The 20,000-nt window shown below is 39.1% G+C and overlaps 3 protein-coding genes across 6 annotated transcripts in view; 2 read left to right on the top strand and 1 right to left on the bottom strand.

Annotated features, from left to right (window-relative positions):
• Positions 1-20,000, bottom strand: part of LOC138026866 (uncharacterized) — a 41,792-nt gene that overhangs the window by 8,028 nt on the left and 13,764 nt on the right. For 2 of the 3 annotated variants that reach the window (XM_068874324.1, XM_068874323.1), the window contains exons 3-4: positions 19,367-19,437; positions 3,205-3,269 (exon numbers count right to left, since the gene is read on the bottom strand). The gene's annotated coding sequence lies outside the window, so the exon portion shown is untranslated. The remainder of the gene's footprint in view (positions 1-3,204; positions 3,270-19,366; positions 19,438-20,000) is intronic. The other variant, XM_068874322.1, reaches the window with a different exon arrangement.
• Positions 1,651-13,442, top strand: LOC138026869 (D(1B) dopamine receptor-like). 2 transcript variants are annotated; one of them, XM_068874328.1, is made up of 2 exons: positions 1,651-3,630; positions 3,716-5,607. In XM_068874328.1, the coding sequence occupies exon 2, from the start codon at positions 3,753-3,755 to the stop codon at positions 4,716-4,718; it is 966 nt and encodes a 321-aa protein (XP_068730429.1). In that variant the 5' UTR covers positions 1,651-3,630; positions 3,716-3,752; the 3' UTR covers positions 4,719-5,607. The 2 variants fall into 2 exon arrangements, with proteins under 2 accessions (XP_068730429.1, XP_068730428.1); XM_068874327.1 differs by lacking the exon at positions 3,716-5,607 and adding an exon at positions 11,645-13,442 and having other exon boundaries at positions 1,723-3,630.
• LOC138026867 (uncharacterized) overlaps positions 13,481-20,000 on the top strand; it is a 9,307-nt gene continuing 2,787 nt past the window's right edge. The window contains exons 1-4 of the mRNA XM_068874325.1: positions 13,481-15,896; positions 16,531-17,198; positions 18,366-18,497; positions 19,334-19,444. Of these exons, the coding sequence (XP_068730426.1) occupies positions 16,592-17,198; positions 18,366-18,497; positions 19,334-19,444 (850 nt within the window). The 5' untranslated portion in view covers positions 13,481-15,896; positions 16,531-16,591. The remainder of the gene's footprint in view (positions 15,897-16,530; positions 17,199-18,365; positions 18,498-19,333; positions 19,445-20,000) is intronic.

Genomic DNA, 20,000 nt, shown 5'->3' with positions numbered 1-20,000 from the left:
AACATGTCACGTTTGTCTGAACACGGCTCACGTATTTTTGCTCCAGACGAGACTTCATATTGAAAGGGAAAAGGAGAGCCGAGAAGGAAGTGGTTCAGGTCTCTCTGGACACCATTCTCCTTACACTTTAAGTTGCTTTTAAAGAAGCAATGCTTTAGCCTTACACAGATAGGTCATGTCACAAAAATGTTCCATCATCTATACTACTACGCAGTTCTTGCGTCGTATATTGATGCAATTTCTATAGACTGCAAATGGATGCCTATTTTGTTCTTAACCACTTCCCTTATCTCGATAAGAACAACATCTTTATCAAGTGGAAAAATTTAAGGGAAGCGCTTGGCAATTTAATTAATTTTTCGCAAGAGGGAGCCATACCGGATACGACAGCACATAATTATCCAAATTGAAGTAAAGCCACTGAAATAGATTTTATGGTTTGTTCTGATACAAAAAGGTGACCAAACAATGGATTGAAGTACGAGATATCACACAGCCTTCCTTTATAAAAATGATTAAAATCGCGTTATTTTTGTGAAGCAATGGATGTGCCCGGCTGATGTCAACGAGGCCAGCATGAATGGACACATTTGTTAGAGACCATAGCGCACAGTGACTCACACCTTCTTCTCTCTAAGCTTTTACAATGTTTCATCAAAAGTATCTTGACAAGTTCTAGGATATCACATTTAAAGTTGTGTATCTTGAAGATGCTCAGTAATTTTCCCCTAAGAATCTTTTAAATATTTCTATAGTCAAGATATGTTTGTTTCAAGAAATGCAGTGACCGGTGATAATGATCACCGAAACGTATCCAAGCGAACACTTTTCACTTGCTGATTCAGGCTGTTTCACCAGTCCTGGACTAGAATTCAAGAAAAGTGTTTTTACATATTGTAAGAAATGTCTTGGGAGAGTCAGTGCACATTTCATGTGATCACTGAACGGCCAATTTTATTTGGTCAACTCTCTTGCTTAAAGGATCGCGTTTTCGCTAATGCGTCGCAAATCTTAATCGTTAGACAAAAATGGCATTGCGGCAACCGATACAATTATTACCTGCAAAAACCTGTCTGTTAAATAGCTTGTCAAACTCTTCTGATTACAAATATTAAAAATCCCTTCTCGCTAAAAAGAAGCTGTTTCTTTTTTCTTTTGAAAAATAACTCAACTTACAAGTCACTAAGGTAGTTTCAAAGACGTTTGTGATATCACTAAGTGTTGTCATTCATATTTATGGTAATGGCACCGTCAACATCTCCCTACGAGCATTTCAGAAGGTTTCGGCGGTTTTCTATTAGCTTGATGGAAGACATGAAAGTCTGAGACACCTCGCTGAATTGGATTTCATCGCCGCTGATTCGCATGACCAGAAAAACAGTACCAACCAACGTAATTATTGTAATGAAAGATTACGTTATTAATCCGCGAGAGGAAGAAAACTCGATGGATCAGACAAAAAGCAAGCCTGCGTTTCCAATGAGAAAACCATTTTTTTTGTATTCTTGTAGCCTTTTAAATTTTTCTCGGAATCATACGACTCTGGGTAGTTTCGGTTTTTTTTATCAGACCCACTCTATTTTTGAACTAAATCAGAGACAGGCAATAAGCACTGAACAAAGACGAACCCTAACGTGTTCTCACTTGATGTGAAAAGAATAATCTTTATTGAATGATGCGAGTGTTTTTCGTACAAGGTGTGGAAATATCTGGAAAAAAGGTATCAGTGATAGAGAATCCCGATTCGACAGCCTATTATTGGGAAAACGTGGTCCAAAACAAGTGCAGTGATCTCCTGTCGTTTAAGCAGCACCACAAAAAATAAATCAGATTTTAAACCTGAACCATTCAAAATGCATGCTTTGGGAAAACAATCGAAACTGATAACGGGCTTCTCTTCATTGAATTGGCGAGCTGATTATTGTTAGTATAAAAGTGCAGCAAAGGCAACGTATGCAAAAACAGAGAGAAATCAAGAGGAGATTTCCGATCGGTTGAGGAACCGTGGAAGAGATCACGAAAAAGAGAATTGAGTAGGATTTGCCAAAACCGAGGAAAAACGAAATCCTCATAATGCATGATGAAAACACCTTGATAAGTGTGCGTTTAATTTTAAGAGTTGTATAAGAAAACAGCACAAAATATTATGAAATATGACAGAGGACAAACAAGCCATGGAACTCGAATTCTCATTTAAGTCTCAGTAACATAAGGACTAGCATAGAACACGACAGAAGCATGCACACTGACGAAGATATTGTCTAAGCGGCTGAGCGCTGAAGGCTTTACATGTTATAAAAAAACATGAACATATTACTTATGTTGCTTTTGTTGGCCTTAAAAGCAGGATTTAATTAATGTTTCAAACTACTTGATCAGTATCTAGTTTTGTTCCGCCCGGGAGCAGTAGTCCTTTTCGCTGTTTCTTTGTGCTGAGGCTTAAAAGGAAAAGTTGAATGACGACATAAATTAATACCCTTTTAAAGAACTGATAATTCTGCAAGTGCGTTTGGCTCTCTCTGACCTGGCACACGTAGAGAAATATCCCATGGCAACGTCGTTGTCAAGAAAGTCAATTAAATTTGTATTAACGGAGCTATCCAATGCTGGCCAGCTACTAACTTTGCACTTGAACTTTGCTTCTTAACGATAAAACTTTGCGGTATATCATCCTATTACGAACTTTCTACGACATAATTGGGAATATTACTATTAATGCGGCGTTGTAATGGCAGATAAATTGGGTGACTTTCAATTCGATTTAATGACGCGACTCATCAGTATCACTGGTTCTCATCTTGACTTATAGGGTATATGACGACATTTGACGTCACAATGATTACCTTATTTGGAAGCTCTAAGCCTAGGAAGCCTGTTACTAAGAGTGTAAGGTATGCCGCATTTACACATAGATGAAACCAAACGCAACAACTACTAGATCACTCAGTTTTCGTAGCTAGTTTAACGTCGAAAAATGTTTAGCTATTGTTGTAAAGACGGCATTTTGTTACACGCTAATGAAGGCATATTCATTTTACACTACGCCAATGCAATTTCTTTCTATTATAGAATACAAATTGTAAAATATTGTATCTATTGATCATCCTTGGCAAAAAGCAAAGAGAACAGGTGTTCTGATATCATGTTGAGAATAACTTCGAAGTTAATGATTTTTTTCAAGGAAGCTCATACCCAAGTACTTACACGACGACGTCAGGAAAGCCACCTTGAATGTTCAGTGTACTTGTTTCCAGCTCAAACAAAGTCGCCTTTAGCAACAAAAAAAAGAAGAAGTGAAAACAGCAAAATGACACAATTTGGCGAGGTCAATAGATCTTTTTCAAATAAATTACGACAGCTAGATGTTGCATTAAGTCAAAAGCAAATATTTGCACGTGGAATTAAAATTAAATGACAGGAGTCGTATGTCAGATTCATTTAAACTGATCATTGAACAAAGAAATTAATTTGCAAGCTAGAGAATAGCGGGCGAGAAAAGAGTTTCGCGGAACCAGCTTTAATGTTCAATAGATTTTGGAAAAAATGAAGTCCGATTTCTGAAGTGGACAAGCGGGTCATGACGGAACACCACTTTGGTTATGGTGATATTGCGAAGACCGGCAATTAAAAGTATGTATATACACTGAAAGAGCAAACAATAGATCATATAGGTTATACGTATTTAAGGGTTAGCCGATTGGGTATATAATTACAGGTTTGGGACGAAAAAGCTGACGTCCAAGAACGAAATAATGGATCAAAGTCATCCGTTAAAGGGTACAGTAGTTGCAAATGAAAGTGATTCTCAAGGTATCGTGGTCCATAGATCAAAGAATTTGGTCATTGCTTTTATGGCATTGTATATTTTGCTTGCATTGCTGGTTATCGTTGGAAACACTTTCGTTATTGTTGCGTTTAAAAGAGTCCGTACCCGCCGTGCTATAAACATTTTCTTCGTGAGCCTGGCAGTCTCTGATCTCATGGTGGGTGCTGTGTCCATCCCTCTATGGATCTACATCCTTTCGTTCCCTTATTTTACCTCTTCCGTCGAACCAAACCAAAAAGTTGTGGATTTTCATCGAAGTTTTGACGTTTTCAGTGCGCTAGCGTCTATTTCCAATCTTGTAGCCATCGCCATAGAACGACAGTATGCCATCTGTTGGCCCATAAAGCACAAGGCAAGTTCATTCACTCGCTTCTACTCAATGATTCTTGCTGTATGGAGTTACTCGCTCATCATCACGGTTTTCTACTCTTTACCGTTAAGCCCTTCATGGGAGCAAGAATATCGTAGTGTCTTATCATTTACAGCCGGCTTCGTCATCCCAGTGATTGTTATAATTGCTGCATACAGCAGTATTTACATTCGCGTGAGAAGTATGAGCAATTTTTGGAAGAGTACCAGCGCAAGGTCTTCATTAAGAATAAACGTGCAACAAGAGAAGCGAACGGCGATGACAGTGGTTATTGTAGCGGTTTTATTCCTGTTGGCTTGGCTACCGTTTTTCGTTGTTACCATGCTATATTCATTTTATCGTGCGAGCCTCCCTGATGAGGGAAGTGGCTTTACTTCCCTCTTGGACTTTGTTAAATGGATGCACTATAGTAATAGCATTGTCAACCCGCTTATTTACACGTACCGGAGCCAACAAATACGAAAGATGCTGGGTATACTGCTGCTGCGCTTGACGGGAAGGCAACGGCAAGGCCGACCATAGTGAAGCGGTTCGACCGGCACAGAGGAATGATTGATGAGGAGGAAAAGTCAGTTCCCAAACAAAAGTTTGGACTCGATGAAGGCTATTTAAAGCTTGCAGCTTGAATGGCATGCGTAGAAAATAACGGTTTATTAAAAAAAAAAAAAAAAAATCAGCGTTTTAAAAAACCCATCGGAAAGGACGGGACAAGGTTGGATTTAACAAGGCGAAGTAGATTGGAATTCAGGGACCACAGAAGACAAAACCAATTGTGTTTCAGACCGGGTTCGAACCAGAAGCACCCGATCTGCAGGCAAATTTGTCCCCGTGATTGGAATGTAAAGAGAAGAAAGAATAAAAGACAAGTTGTTCAATTGTACATTGGGGTGGAGGAAAAACGATGAAGAAATCGCCAGGGGCGTTGGAAGGGGTGAGATGACTAGGCTACTGTGAATACATAGTTAAGATTTCAAGAACGAAAACATGGAATAATTTGCTAACTTTGTTATATGAGAGCTTACGTTGTCAAACAGTGTCACGCATACAGAGCAACCGAACATCAAAGGAAAATTTGAACTCTCTATGGCCACAAGGGAATAGGACTCCTCAATATATCAGAGGCGCCCATTTTTTTCACGGTTCAAGAATCACATTCGAAAAAGAGTATTATCGGGACGAAAATTTATGCAATTAACAGTTAGAAGAATTTTTCACAGTTGACTTTATAAGAATTGTACTTCCTTGCATATGCTTCAAGAGAATATATAACTCAATTAAAACGGCTTTGAATTTTTACATTTTTTTATTTTATGCCTTGATGTACTTTGTTTAGCGTTTGGACGTTTTAGTTCAGTTCATGTTCTCGCATATTTATTCATATTATTATTACTATTTACCTTTTTTACATGACAATAATAAAAAGATTCGATTCACGATGTGGATTTAAGATGGAGTTAATAACCAATTATTGGATGAGGTTTTAGTCATATCCGGAATAATCAAGGTTGAAGCTTGATTCTTGATTTTCATGGGATACGGCAAAATCAATTAACTTTTTATTTCATTTTTTTCGGGAAATCAAGCGACAAAACTACTTCTTTTTAAACAAGGAAAAAGGCGCCCTTGACCAATGATGCACTGCCCTTGTAATTCCCAGAATATGAAGATTCTCAGCCAATCAGATTCAAGCTTGTGAATACAATGTAAAATTATTGGTACAGTGTGTGTTGCAAGGAACAACAGCAACAACAGAACATTGATGTCGGTTCGTTGGAAAAGTAGATCCAAATCGCATTTCAATAGGCTGTAAACGTAATAAAAATAAATTGTACGCCTACACAGAATTGATAAGAAGAACGCTGTTTACCCAGTTTAAAGCTGTAAATTTTGAAACAAAAGTAAATTAATTTTCAAGTGTGGTCGTCAACGCGTGAGTCGTTCCGTTGTTTACCTGCAAGAGCAGCGGTGCTTTAATGGAATCTATAAAGGATCGATAGCTGCTTGAATTCTTATTCCAACCGAATGCGGGTATTGACAGCCAATTTTCGATTTAACTTGCTTTTACAGGTTTTGATCAACTCTTTCCAATTAAAAGTCGTTGCTGTTTTCCTTGAAACTGAAATGTCAAGAGATTTCCTCGACAATAGATAAATTACTGGTCTTGTTTTTAATTAATCCTTTGATTTGGGTTCGTGACGGACCTTAATTGACATTTTGCGTTGGCAGGCGTAAGCGCGAACGGACGTGTTTCTTGTGCTTATTTGTTGTTTATTTTTAATCCGAAGGGTTTGTGCTGCAAGCGAAAACTCTCAAGCGGGAAAAATTAATCAAGACAAAATAACTCTCTTTAATCAGTAAACTTCCATGCAATTCAGCTCATTTACCCAAAGTAATTTTAACTAGGATTATCCATTTTGAAGTTTTTTAAAAAATTCCTAAGACGTTATGAAATATTCTGAAAATGAAAATTCCTTGTTGTTTGTATGAACAATTTTTCGTAATTCGCAGGATCTATCTTCATTACTCATAATCCCACTTGTTCGTAACTCTTTCTAGCGAGCATTTATAAACTAAAGCAATTTGAAGTCTATTGCAGAAAACATGGACGAAATCCAACCAATGAATAGTTACTCTGTCCTTTGTTTTTTAATTCTGTAAATAATTGTAATTGAACTGAGTGGAGTGCAATTTGGTCTGAAATCATACGTGTGATTTTGTTCGATTTGAAATCACAAGTATGATTTCAGACCAAACTTGCACGACACGAAGTTCAATTACCACTTTATTACATCCATTTAGAAATCACACAATTATTTCATCACTAAAATACAGAATTTTAATCAGTACCAATATTTTATTGATCCAGTTGGGAACAAAAGTTGCAAAATTCGCCACACAATGGTTTTCTTTGTCTTTCATTTTCTTGCTATTTGATTGGTTACCTTAAACAAGCCTTGAATTCTGATTGGTTGTTTTGTTTTGGTGTTCCTTTCTCATTGGCTGGGGAAATGGTGCGATTTATGAGAGCAAAAAATAGTGCGATTTGGGAATAAATCACACTGCTGAGAGCCAATCAGGTTGCAAGGATCACCAGTGATTTCTAAATGGATATAATAAACTTAGTTATCAGCTTTTATGAGAGAACAATGGGTCGAGTGAAAAATCAGCCGACTCGAGTAACACATTATTAAAGCAAACATTTTTATAACTGGAGGTATTAAAAAAAAAATACTGAGGTTCATTAATCTTAATTTTTGATCGACTCCAGGGTTAAAATAGTCTTCTTTGTGTAAAGAGTTCAGCATCCTTCATCGCATGGATTTCATTAGATCATTAGAATTTCCACTTGGCCATTGATAAGGACATTCCGAATGTCATCCATGAGTGTGTTTTTGACGTATTCATTAATTTCCCCCCAAAAATCATGCTCAATTGTGCCTTTCTTGCCTTTCAGCAGCTGAGATAGGTTATGTAAAAGACGTAGTGAATGTAGGACCATTGTAGGTTTCCATCAGTTAAAATGTTAAACTTCCTTTTTTATGTAAATTTTCGTGGCAAGCAGTATAGAGAAAACGTGCTGACAAGCTGTAAACAAATTAACGTCAGTCTTTAAAGCGTCCGAGTATCACGTCCTCAAAGATACCTATCTCAGGCAAGGCAATATTGTTTTTTTTTGCTTTAAACCAGGGGCACCGAACGTCAGGAGAAGCAAAAATTGCCTAGAATTTTCTATAGCTTGAGGAAGGCTAAAATTTTCTAGCTGACCGTTCCAGGGCCTAGGGTGGTTAGAATGGAGCACCGGTGAAACTGCTTGTTAGCTAAGTGCACTATGAACAAACATTTGAATCATTAGATCTTCCTGACATCATCTTTGCTTTTGGCTTACAAAGATTTTAATCCCCCATCTAAAAATCTAAGATTGTTTACAAAGCGTGTTGCTGAGTTGCTAACAACGTTTACACTGGCGAGACGAAACGACGCTCTCATGACCGGAAAAACGACCATTCTAGAGCTTTAATAGAAACGTTAACCACTCACATGATCGAGGAATAAAACCTGTCACCAGACAAGTCTTGACAAATGATCGATGTGATAAACAATATAAAATTAAGGAAACCCTACCAACGCTAAAGGAGAGCGTTACCAAAAAAACGCTCTCTTATCAACCAGTTAGATGCCACTGTCATTTATATTTTACTACAGGGAATTTGTTTTCAATCTCAGTAACAGTCTCTTTCTAAATATTTACAGGATCCCATTACCTGGAGCCTCCATGCGTATTATACCCTCGAGTCAACCCTGTCCTATATTCTTTTTATTGTACAACTGCTTTATCTTTTCATCGTTTTAAAACACCTTCTTCCGATCCAGCCAAGATGGAAACGTTCCGTAAATTCAGACAAAATATCAAGATGTGGGTTCGATCAGAAAGAAAACAATACCTAAAGTATATCGCTAGTGATGTTCATTTTAACAGAAAAAGGTTTTGGTACATCTTTTCTTTTAAGATTAAGAAGAAACCTATCCCTGATAAACTTCTTTGGCTCGTTCTCGTTCCCTCCCCTCCACTATCTGAGAGCCTGGAACAGGCTACGGAGACCCTGGACTTAATACAAGTCTCCCTTCAAGATGTAACATGTAACATTTCTTCTACAATCTATCATTCTAAGAAATTCTATCGGACCTTATGGAGACCCTGGACTTAATACAATTCTCCCTTCAAGATGTAACATGTAACATTTCTTCTACAATCTATCATTCTAAGAAACTCTATCGGACCTTATGGAGACCCTGGACTTAATACAATTCTCCCTTCAAGATGTAACATGTAACATTTCTTCTACAATCTATCATTCTAAGAAACTCTATCGGACCTTATGGAGACCCTGGACTTAATACAAGTCTCCCTTCAAGATGTAACATGTAACATTTCTTCTACAATCTATCATTCTAAGAAACTCTATCGGACCTTATGGAGACCCTGGACTTAATACAAGTCTCCCTTCAAGATGTAACATGTAACATTTCTTCTACAATCTATCATTCTAAGAAACTCTATCGGACCTTATGGAGACCCTGGACTTAATACAAGTCTCCCTTCAAGGTGTAACATGTAAAATTTCTTCTACAATCTATCGGCATTCTAAGAAACTCTATCGGACCTTATGGAGACCCTGGACTTAATACAAGTCTCCCTTCAAGGTGTAACATGTAACATTTCTTCTACAATCTATTATTCTAAGAAACTCTATCGGACCTTATGGAGACCCTGGACTTAATTCAAGTCTCCCTTCAAGATGTAACATGTAACATTTCTTCTACAATCTATCATTGTAAGAAATTCTATCGGACCTTATGGATTACCGAATATCATGGATATTAAAGAAGTGTGCTAACAGCATTGCACCTTCTATAACGGTACTTATCAACTGTGGTTTGAGGCATGGGCTATACCCTACATACTGGAAATTTAGTAATGTAACACCGATTCAAAAAAATTGTGAAAACACACCACTCATAAAATTCATATGAAACGTTTTAATTTTTTTCTAAAACTTTTTAACCTGTACAAAGGCAGCTTCTCCTTTTTCAACAACTTCAAAGCATTGAAGAGATCTGTTTCATCCTGTATATCACAGGTGGATGGAAGCAGCTTAGTGCATACATGTAATTCGTAGGTTTCTGCCTCAAAATGCTTACATTCTTGCACACTGAGTTTCAAGGAAGAAGTCAACGGAACACAAGTCTATCGAGTCACTTTCTTCAGAGTATCCGGTTTGGGCTGCGATCACTTCACTCACAAGTCTCACTTGTTTACAATTTCGTTTAATCGGACCTTTCCACAAGTATTTTTTTTGTCAAAATGATTAACCGAAGATTGAAGCTGTGCTGGAATCGTGTTTGGATGGCTGCAGAGCCCACGTCGATGGAACAAGTCTATTACTTCGGTTTTGCAGCATTCTTTTTTTTTGTAAATAATTTTATTTTTTAAATACGCACAGTTACACCATAAAACAATATAACCTACAGTAGACAGCATCCTGCCGTTAGAAGAGTGTTAATTCTGTAAAAGTAGTTAGATCTAGGGAGCCACGAGTTTAAACGCGCCGATAACACTAGTACTTGTTTGTTTAATAAGCCGGTATTTCGTCCAAACTCCACAGTAGTGAAATAAGCCATCTTTTTCAACTGGTGCTAAAACATTTTTCGCAGGAATCTTCATAAGATGGAAGATTGCGCTCTTCTTTCAGCTCCTTTTCTGACGAATCTTCTCTCGAGCTCGAATGCTCATTGCGCTCAGACTACACTTAAAAAACACACTGACAAAGGCGATCACATATTTTCAAGCTACAAGTTTTGGACGCTGCACAATCCCGATCATCTAACCGGGCGACGTTTGACCACACTGAAAACGTTGTGGCTTGAAGTATCCAAACGTTCACAAACTATTAAAATTTAAGAAAACAATTATTCTAATAACGAAAAAACGCGCCGAGTGGGCTTCCATCAACTGCGTTCTACCCGCCTCAATAATTAGAGAGGTTAAGCATAACATTTACGGCCGACGGCAAACGGGGAACGGCAGTTTCCTGCTTATCATAAAAGCGTGAAAATTCTCTCATTTTAACTTTTCTCGTTCCTTATCAAGCAGGGTTATTCCATTTTTGGCAACATCCTTTATTTCATTCCGACGTTTGCCGTTTGGCGCAAGCGTCATGCTTAACCTCTGCAATAGTCATTTACCTCCTTCAACGGGCGGTCATGCGTGAGTGGACACTAAAAGAAGACTAGTGTGTACTTATCACGATGATAAGGTTGTGTTTTCTAGTTTCCTAATATCATGTTCTTACATAGTTTGTGTAGATTTAATCTCTCCTATCTACAGTCATATTGTGGGCCACGATTACGGATTTCGCAAGGCGCTCCAGAAGAAGATCTGTAGTTCTTCTACACATTAAGCAAAAGCCCACTTGCCTCAAGCTATTTCGGGTGTTGAGATATTGAGAAGACTTTGAATCACGTTTACAACAAACTACAGACTGAAATTTACAAAAATGAATTATCATGAGAGAGAGAGAGAGATGAAAGAGTTTTAGGAATTTATAATAAGTAGCGGCGTGGTCGTAAACGCGGATATACTTTACTCTATTTTGACAATGTCGAGAAAGATGACAAAATACTTGATATGGCTTTCCTCTCAGGCTTTCTTAGGTTTAAATCTAACAGCCCTTATCACGGGAAGCTGTAAGGGGACAGAAAAACTGATAACTTGTGGATATTGCGGAAATGAGGTTATCTGCAGGCGTTTTTGAAATTTGCATAAGCATAACACATTTAGAAAGTCCGTATATTAATTTTGTCAGTTATAAATGGTCGAATATTCCCCAGCGAATTTCCATTCATTAGTGACTTACTTATAACATCTTACCAGCTGTCCTATCTTTCAGATATCGTCGTGTTGGATGAGAGCTTCATGCCCAGTGAGTTGAGAAGGATCATTGAAACCGCCTGGTGAAAATGGAAGACTTGGCTTCGCTCAACACTTCCAGTAAATCCTTGACTAATGCGACAACACGATCTCCGGAAGTTAACGTATTTCGACACTCTAAACAAGAAACGTTAATCTTTGTCTTCATTTATACTGTCCTCGCGTTGCTGGTCATCACCGGGAATTCACTGATAATGATAGCGTATAAACGCAATCCAAAACTGCGAACTCCGACTTCTCTGTTTTTTGTGAGTCTGGCGGCCTCGGATCTCTTCGTTGGTACCGTCTCCATTCCGTCCTGGATGTACATTTTGTTGTACGATTTGAACAATCCTTTTCCCAACCCGGCAAATATGCAGTTTCGTACGGCGTACACCTTCTTGGACGTGTTCAGCGCGCTGACGTCTATCGCGCATCTCGTGGCCGTTACCATCGAGCGCGGCATCGCCATTTCAAAGCCGCTGAAACACCGCGTCATCCCACGACGTTACTATTACGTCGCGATAGCGGCAACGTGGAGTTTCGGTCTCTTAACGGCAATCGTGTTCGTTGCCGATTTCAAATCTACTACATGGCGAAAATATCGAGGGTTATTCAGCACAGTAGCGGGATTTATAGTTCCAATTTGTGTAATAACCTACATGTATGCTGATATTTATAGAAGGGTCAAGGTATTCAATACTCGCCAACGGCGTTATCGTCTCAATTCACCCAACAAGAGATACCAGGAGAAAACAGCCGCCAAGACTGTGTTTATAATCACAAGTTTATTTTTGCTTTCCTGGCTGCCTTTTTTCACGCTTTCCATGTTGTACATTCTTTGTCCCGCCAAGTGTCTTCCTCGTGGGGAAGACCTGATGCATCTGGTGGATTTTGTCAAGCTCCTTCAATACGGAAACAGTGCTATCAACCCAGTGGTTTACGCACTTCGTAGCTCAGAGATCAGAGCAACTTTGTCGAGGATTGTGGCACCTTGCATAATCCAACTGAAAGTGACTGCATCATCACCTCGAAATGTTCCTCTCACAGCTGGCTCGGCATTAGTACCCGTAAATGGGCAACAATGACTAGCGCAGTCTTGCAGCCGTTAAGTGATTGACAAGCCTCTCAGAGGACAACGATCTCCAAGGGGATCTGACCAAGTTGTTGAAGGTCTGATGACAGCATGCCATCGTCAGCTTTAGTTAATGAGCTATCAGCGAAAAGGGCCGTCTCCTCGCTCGGCTAGCTTCTTGATCGTCTCAGTTTAAACTCAAGCAAGCACCCCCGCATCGTTCGCTGCGGAACCAATTAAGTTAAAAGAGCCTTCCTACTTCCATGATTGTACGAAGAGCCATTAAAAGAGAGAAACAATTTTAATCAACATAACATAGGGGCATGAAATTTAGCTATTCATCTATTTTAATCTATTTTGTTTCTATCTTATCCTATCTTATCCCTACACCGCCTATTGTAGATTAGCTATCAGAAATAACACACAGACAGCGGTGACAAACATCAGATATAATAAACGCATTATTTGAAATTATCTTTTACTTGACCTTTCGTACGCTTCTGCATACATCTTCAGAAGTGACGATTCATAAAAAAGTGGAGTTTAACTATACAGGATCACGAACTTATTAACTATTATGTAACAATAGAGGTGACAAAAACTAAGAAAGACAACTTTTCGCTGCTGACATATTCATTTAAGGTCGACATATTCATTTGATATGTCATATATGTCATATATTTGATATCAACGAAAAGCTGTGTTAATATGGGAGGGGGGGGTTGGGGTTGGAGTGGCGCTGTCCGGTGGATTATTCGATTGGTTTTGCTAGTGTTTGTCCGCTGGGTGGCGTTGCCCGCCTGCTGAACAACTGAGTCCTGATCATCAGTTGTGTTTTGTAATCGAAACAAGAGAAATTGTAAATTGTAGAGAAATGATGTGATTACTTACATCAACAGTGTACATGAATGCAGTAATGAGTTAAATATTTACAACTAAAGATACGTTAATTTTGCTCAAGCGAGCCTAAGTTAGTCCAACGAAGACAGTCCAGTTGGTTGTCAAAGCGCGTATAAAAAAAAAGTGATAAACGCCATTAGGTCATGCAAACCGCTCTTTGAGCGTTCCGCGCATAATCGGAAAGAGAGCCATAAACCTTCTTAGCTCTTCGAGGTTTTCTGCAAGTGGAAGAAAGCTACAATCCGGGTTTGTAAGCTGGATATAATGTAAAGATTTGAAATGTTCCTGTGAAATGTGTTGTCCAATGCGCAGACTATGGAGCGTTTTCATTCACGTGACCAGCAGCCATATTGGATTACTGAAACAAAGGAAAGTATTTGCATAAAAATAGAGTTCAATCCCAGAGGATTAGTTTGGTACACCATCATGGCCACCATTCCTTTGCTTCGGATCACTAATATGGCCGCCGTGACGTCATGTAAAAACGCTCTATGGGTCGATCCGCACTAAGGACAAAACCGTTTGTTTTAGCCAAATAATCTGTCAACTCAACTTTTATCAGTTCGGAGGGTTTGTTTGGGAGCCGCTGTCCTGCCTCGGATCCTTACAAATTTTTTGTCCGCGTTACCGCTTTCTTTTGTTTTCATGTCAGGCATCATCAACAAGTTCCCGTTTTTTCTGTTTTTTTTTTTTTTTTTTAGTGCTGACAGGCTGTAAACACGCAGTGCGGATGTGCCAGGGCAAATAATTTTTCTCGAGTCAGAAAAATTCATTTAAACTGGCCCCGGGAAAAAAGGAGAGTTTGTCCTCAGTGCTGATCAACCCTATGCCAAACTGGCCCCACTTATTCAAAGGCTGGATAACTTTATCCAGTGGATAAGTCGCTATCCAGAGTGTAAAAAATTCTTCGTGTTAAACATTAACAAAGGTTTTCGAACACGCCTTTACTTAAATGTGCTTAAAGCATGCATACTCAAATCCATATTTATAGTATTTTACTATCATTTGTTAAAGTATTGCTGGTCTTGTGTCAACTTACGACAGGAAAGTAAAGAATTATATCAAATCTATAAATAGAAATCATCTCGGCAGTTCCTTGCGTTAAATGATCTTGTAAAATTCATAAATGATTCATAAGGGTAACAGCCAACAGAAACGCACTATTCAGGTCACATGTGTAGGTGTGTAAATCCCGATAAAGTTCAACTGTCTAAAAGCACGAATAGGTAACAAGGAAAGACTGGGGTTGATAAATTGTTAATTAGTTGAATTATCAATAGGATTAACTTTTATACACCTTATTCCAAAATGGCCGCTGATTTATGCGCATACAAATTGGGCCCTTGTTGCCTCGTTCAAGATAAAAGGGCTAATTTGAATAAAAACAAAAGAATATTTAAATGGCAGCCATTTTGAAATAAAGTGTATAAAGATCTCTAACTCGCCTAATTAGTATATTGAACTTTAATAAAGACGAGGATGTTAAATTGTACAACGTTTATTAATCAATCACAAGTTTGACATTTCAATCACAACAATTAGGTAACAATTTACTTGCCTCTTGTGTGCTTTATTGAGAAAGTTTAATGCGTCGTCTCCTCCCGTCTCACGAATTCGAATTGGGTGGATAACAGTTGGCGACATGTGCTCTACTGAAACGGTCACATCTTGAAAATCTTCGCATTGGAGACGGGCCACTCCAACAACTTCTGACACTGCACATTTATTCTGCCGTCGCTGCTGCCATTCCTCGAAGACGTTTCTACCCCATTTAATGTTGTATTGTGTTGCTTTCGGAGTGGCTCCGACACTGGATTGATCTCTTCTTCTTTACTCTTTGGAGAGCGAAACCAACCAGCCATGTTTCTACTGCAAAAGCTCTACCAAAATGAATTGCTAAATTCACTGCTAAATATTTCCAAACCGGCCTATGGGACAACTCCACGCCCACGTGATTAACAAAACAATCAAAATCTATTGTTTCATTTCACAAGTAAGAAAAAATATTCGCGTCCTACTTTTATGGACTTCTTCAGTGTTTCTCTAAAAATTACTCACCAGCCAGGGTGGGGTGCAGGTACCTCTACCCGCGGAGTTAAAAGGCTGGTACCAGCTTGGTTATCACCAAAAAGACCGACCAAATCCAGTGGCTATAAAAATTGATTGGATCGGCTTCACGAGCTACTGCTGATTTCAAACGCTGCCCTACTCATCACAATTGTCAACCCTTCAGTCATACCGACATGGTTTTCTTCAGGTAAGTTTTGGATTAAAATAAACGACTTGACGAGTTTGAGATAAAGGTAGTCAGTCAAGGTTCTCGGTTTACCTTGCGAGGTGCTTTTTTACCCGCAACAGCCGCCGCTAAATCATTAGATATCCGGAATATCGTGATTTCGCTCGAAGGAATATTTTTGTTAGTCAGTGCTAAAGTTCGCGGGTTATATCTCATTCAAGAGATGTAGAAAAACTACCCTGTTTAAGCAAAAACTCTGAGAAATTAAAGGCAGCTTTCAAAACCAATGACCAATTGTGTAAAGTTCACTGTTGCTATGTGCAATTGATAGTAAAGCTATCTTGGAGCACCAAAATATTTACCGAAGAATTCTGCATGTCGTTTTTTCCACAAGGCCGACAGGCGCGTATGTCTAGTTGTATGTAACTCGAGTTCCTTGAAAGTGTTTAATAATGCGGAAGTCTTCTTTACGAGGATTATGTTTACGCGGTGACTTGTTTTTGAGAACTTCCATGTAATCCTTTTACTCAACAAAACAGGAAAATAATAATTATTCACACTTGCAACCACGTACAAGGAACAACATAAGGGAGAATACCTCTAACGTGTATTCTGTGATAAGAACAATTTGACTCAAGATGTTTTTTCTCCTTAGTTACAATGCAAACCACGTCATGTAAGAGCCAACCGGAATTCAATATAACCGTTCATTCTGGATGATTTTATCAGTGATAACAAGATGGGCTGGCATGATAACCACATCGCGAAAAACTATTCCATTGATAGCTTTGTGTGTCTTGGGGTATCTGTATTGGATGCGCAACTTCCACAAATGTCTTAGTACACCTCCCAGAATCTATCTGCATGCAGTGAACACCACGCGCGACAACGCGCTTTACGCGGACTTCATGGAGACCTGGTGTCTGGTGAAACGAATGAGGACGGACTGGAAACGAATCTTACGACCTTGCGCAAGACAAATGGCGTGGGGGGATCATGGTGGATACGAGCCGCTGGCAAATAGAACAGACGCGACAAAAAGCTATCTAACACGATGGGATATAAGACCGGCGGGACAGTTCAGTCGATTTGACATACAGTCCGCAACACAAGATAACCTGGACAAAAAGATCGGCGGGGATTCTTGGCGGGTTCACATACGAGGTCCCTCGTCTTTATCTCCGACAGTTATTGACCATAATAATGGCACGTACCAAGTGACGTTTCTTGCTCTGGAGCCGGGAAAATATGACGTGGAAGTTGTATTAGAATACTCACAATGTGATGGGTATAAAGATCCACCAAAGAACTGGTTTATCAAAGGTCAGTGAACATTGGTGAAATATGACTTAAAGCAGGAGCCTATGAATTGGAGCGAATAACGTTTACCCCCAGTTAAGTGATCGCTTTTTCAGACTGACCAGACTTTTGGATTGTTGTTTGTCACGGGGTTGTGTCTGTTTCTCGTTGTGATTATCTCCTCACAGCGACCAACAACTACGTTAACACAACGCCCGTATTGAGACAGTTACACTGGTTGCCTGTGAGCGAGAGAATTGATTTTAAACTCTTTCTTTTAACTTTCAAATCACTATATGGTATGGCACCTGAATATCTCTGTGAACTGTATCTCTTTACAATCCTGGAAGAGCATTACGCTCCTCGGGTAAAGCTCTCCTTGTAACAACGAAATATAAACTTAAATCTTATGGGCAGAGGGCCTTTTCTTGTGCTGCCCATGAACTGTGGCACAGTCTTCCAGATAATATAAGATCTTGCAATTCACTGACTGTTTCTTAAATCTAAGTTGAAGTCATTTCTTTTTAAGCGTTGTTTTAATTGACAGTTTTTTGAATGATCATCTTTTTAAAATTTAAACGGAAATATTGTAAAGCGCTGTTGAATTTTTTAGAAACGGCGCTATATAAGTTTATATTATTATTATTATTATTATTATTATTATTATTATTATTATTATTATTATTATCATTATTATCATCATCATAATCATCTGCGTTCAGAACCTTCAAAGCGGCTCTGAGAAGGGCGTGGTCCAGTGGTTTGGACGTTAGAATTGCATGCAGTTGTACCGGGTTTCAATTCCTCTCTGACCACTGCCTGGACTTGCCCTCAATGATGCCGAATTCATCTCTTCTCCGCTGTGTAAGTAGCAGCTGACTGTCTCCATCCAGTCGGTATTCTTCACCGGAAACCGTTAGTACATAAGTAGGAGTAGGGCCAACGAAAACTACTGGATTACCAGTAATATATGTCACTCTCATTAAATGAGGCATTGTTGTTGACTTAGATTGCTGAAATTTTTTCCTTCCTTGTTGACAGTGACTCGTTTTACTCCGAGTTTTACTCCGAGTGGCTAATTTGGTTGTATGTATCTGCTGTGATAAGTAAAAGTAATAACTTCGGTTTTGCATTGTTCTTTTCATTTATGAGACGCTATGTAACTTTTCTTTCTATTCTGTTTCTTAAAAGGTAATGCCCAAGGTAGATATCAGCCGCCAGACGCCCTTCCGGGACGCAAAAGACCGTTTCTGTTAAAACATCTCTGGGCTGGAGCACCCTTTGAGATTTCCATTCCACCTTCAACTGAACAGCTTATTCAGAGTAAGTAGTATTGAAATGATCATCAGTTGTAGCAAGGAACTACAACTTGTTCTCAAATTTGTGCAACCTAAAAAAAGCGACACAATGTTCGCAAACAATAAGCGACAAAGAACCCGATGCCACCAGCACAATGCTGAATTGATCACTTCTATATCATCACCATTATCATAATCATCTGGTTGAACTTACTAGGACCACCCGGCACCACCCTGCCCCTTTGACCATATGAGTTATGCACACATATGCACGTGCATAAGACGACATTTGAAAGAAACTGTTCTCTAGAGTAAGATCACGTGGTCTGAAATGGGAAAACAAAACGTACAAGGTAAAGAGGTCCATAGGCAGCTCATACTGATTTAGGTACGTGCATAACGACTCTCAGAGGGGCACTTGGTTTGGGCTGCCATCACAGGAGATCGCTCGCTTGTTCTTCCTGCCGCGCCATCAGTAGCCTCTAAACTGTAACCTTCTGAATCTCTTTAGAATGGTTACGGATAGGGAGCCTCTGAATAGAGGTGGTATAAATTCGTTTGACTATATTAACAAAGGACATGGTCTAAATAAATGCTAGTATATGGTTATTCTGGTAAACTGCATCTGCATTCAGCCGGTACAAGAAAAGGGACAAGTGGTTTGCCTTAGACAAGAGCTTGTAATTGATTCGGCAAGCCAATTCTAATCTATCCTTCAACTAATGGAACCTTTAGTTTAGTGATTAACTGGTCAATCAGTTGCAGAATCACTTTTTACCTGATTAGCAATAACGTGATCGATGATTCGTTACAAAAAATCGTATCTTTTGTCACTTAAATACTTAATCTTTCATGCATCAGAGGTGATAAAGAAGTTCGGTAGTGTGAACCTACCTTGTGGAATCAAGTGCTCCAGCTTGTGGGATGGCAACGGAAGATGGGTGAATGAAACATGGAGACCATATCTGAAAGGTAAGGCAATTCCTTTGATCATGCAGCTGCGTATTATTATTTACATCACCACAATACTCGTACCCCCGTGATCACCGTGGCATGGTCCAGAGGTCAGAACTCTTGGGTTTGCATGCATTCCACTAGTCTCCTTTGCAGCCGTTTTTTGCGATGTCACGCAACCCCCCCTCCCGAAAAAAAACAAAACAAAACAAACAAACAAACACCGCTGCTCATATTGCGGGAGCGATGGAGACTAGCATTCCACACCAACTCCGGGGCATTTGATTTATGCGAGTGCGGTCTTCAAAAGGACATTCGACCGATTGACCACATCAACAGAACAGAACAGACTGTTGGGTTAAATTAATATGATGGAAGATGTTCGAAATTTATTCATTGGAGCTTCGGATGCGGGACGATTTCCAAGTTGAAAGATCATTATCAAAGGAACGACGTAACTAGTGAGTTGTGGAGAATACCATGGACGGTTTCTAGGCATCTCTGCAATTGCTTAAGTTGTCCCATTAGAACTGAGTTGATCAATTGTTCTTTAAACACAAGTCAACAAGTCATG

The sequence above is a fragment of the Montipora capricornis genome, chromosome 12, assembly GCF_036669925.1.
Source record: "Montipora capricornis isolate CH-2021 chromosome 12, ASM3666992v2, whole genome shotgun sequence".
NCBI classification, from domain to species: Eukaryota; Metazoa; Cnidaria; class Anthozoa; order Scleractinia; family Acroporidae; genus Montipora; species Montipora capricornis.
This window is presented reverse-complemented; position numbering and strand designations above follow the sequence as displayed.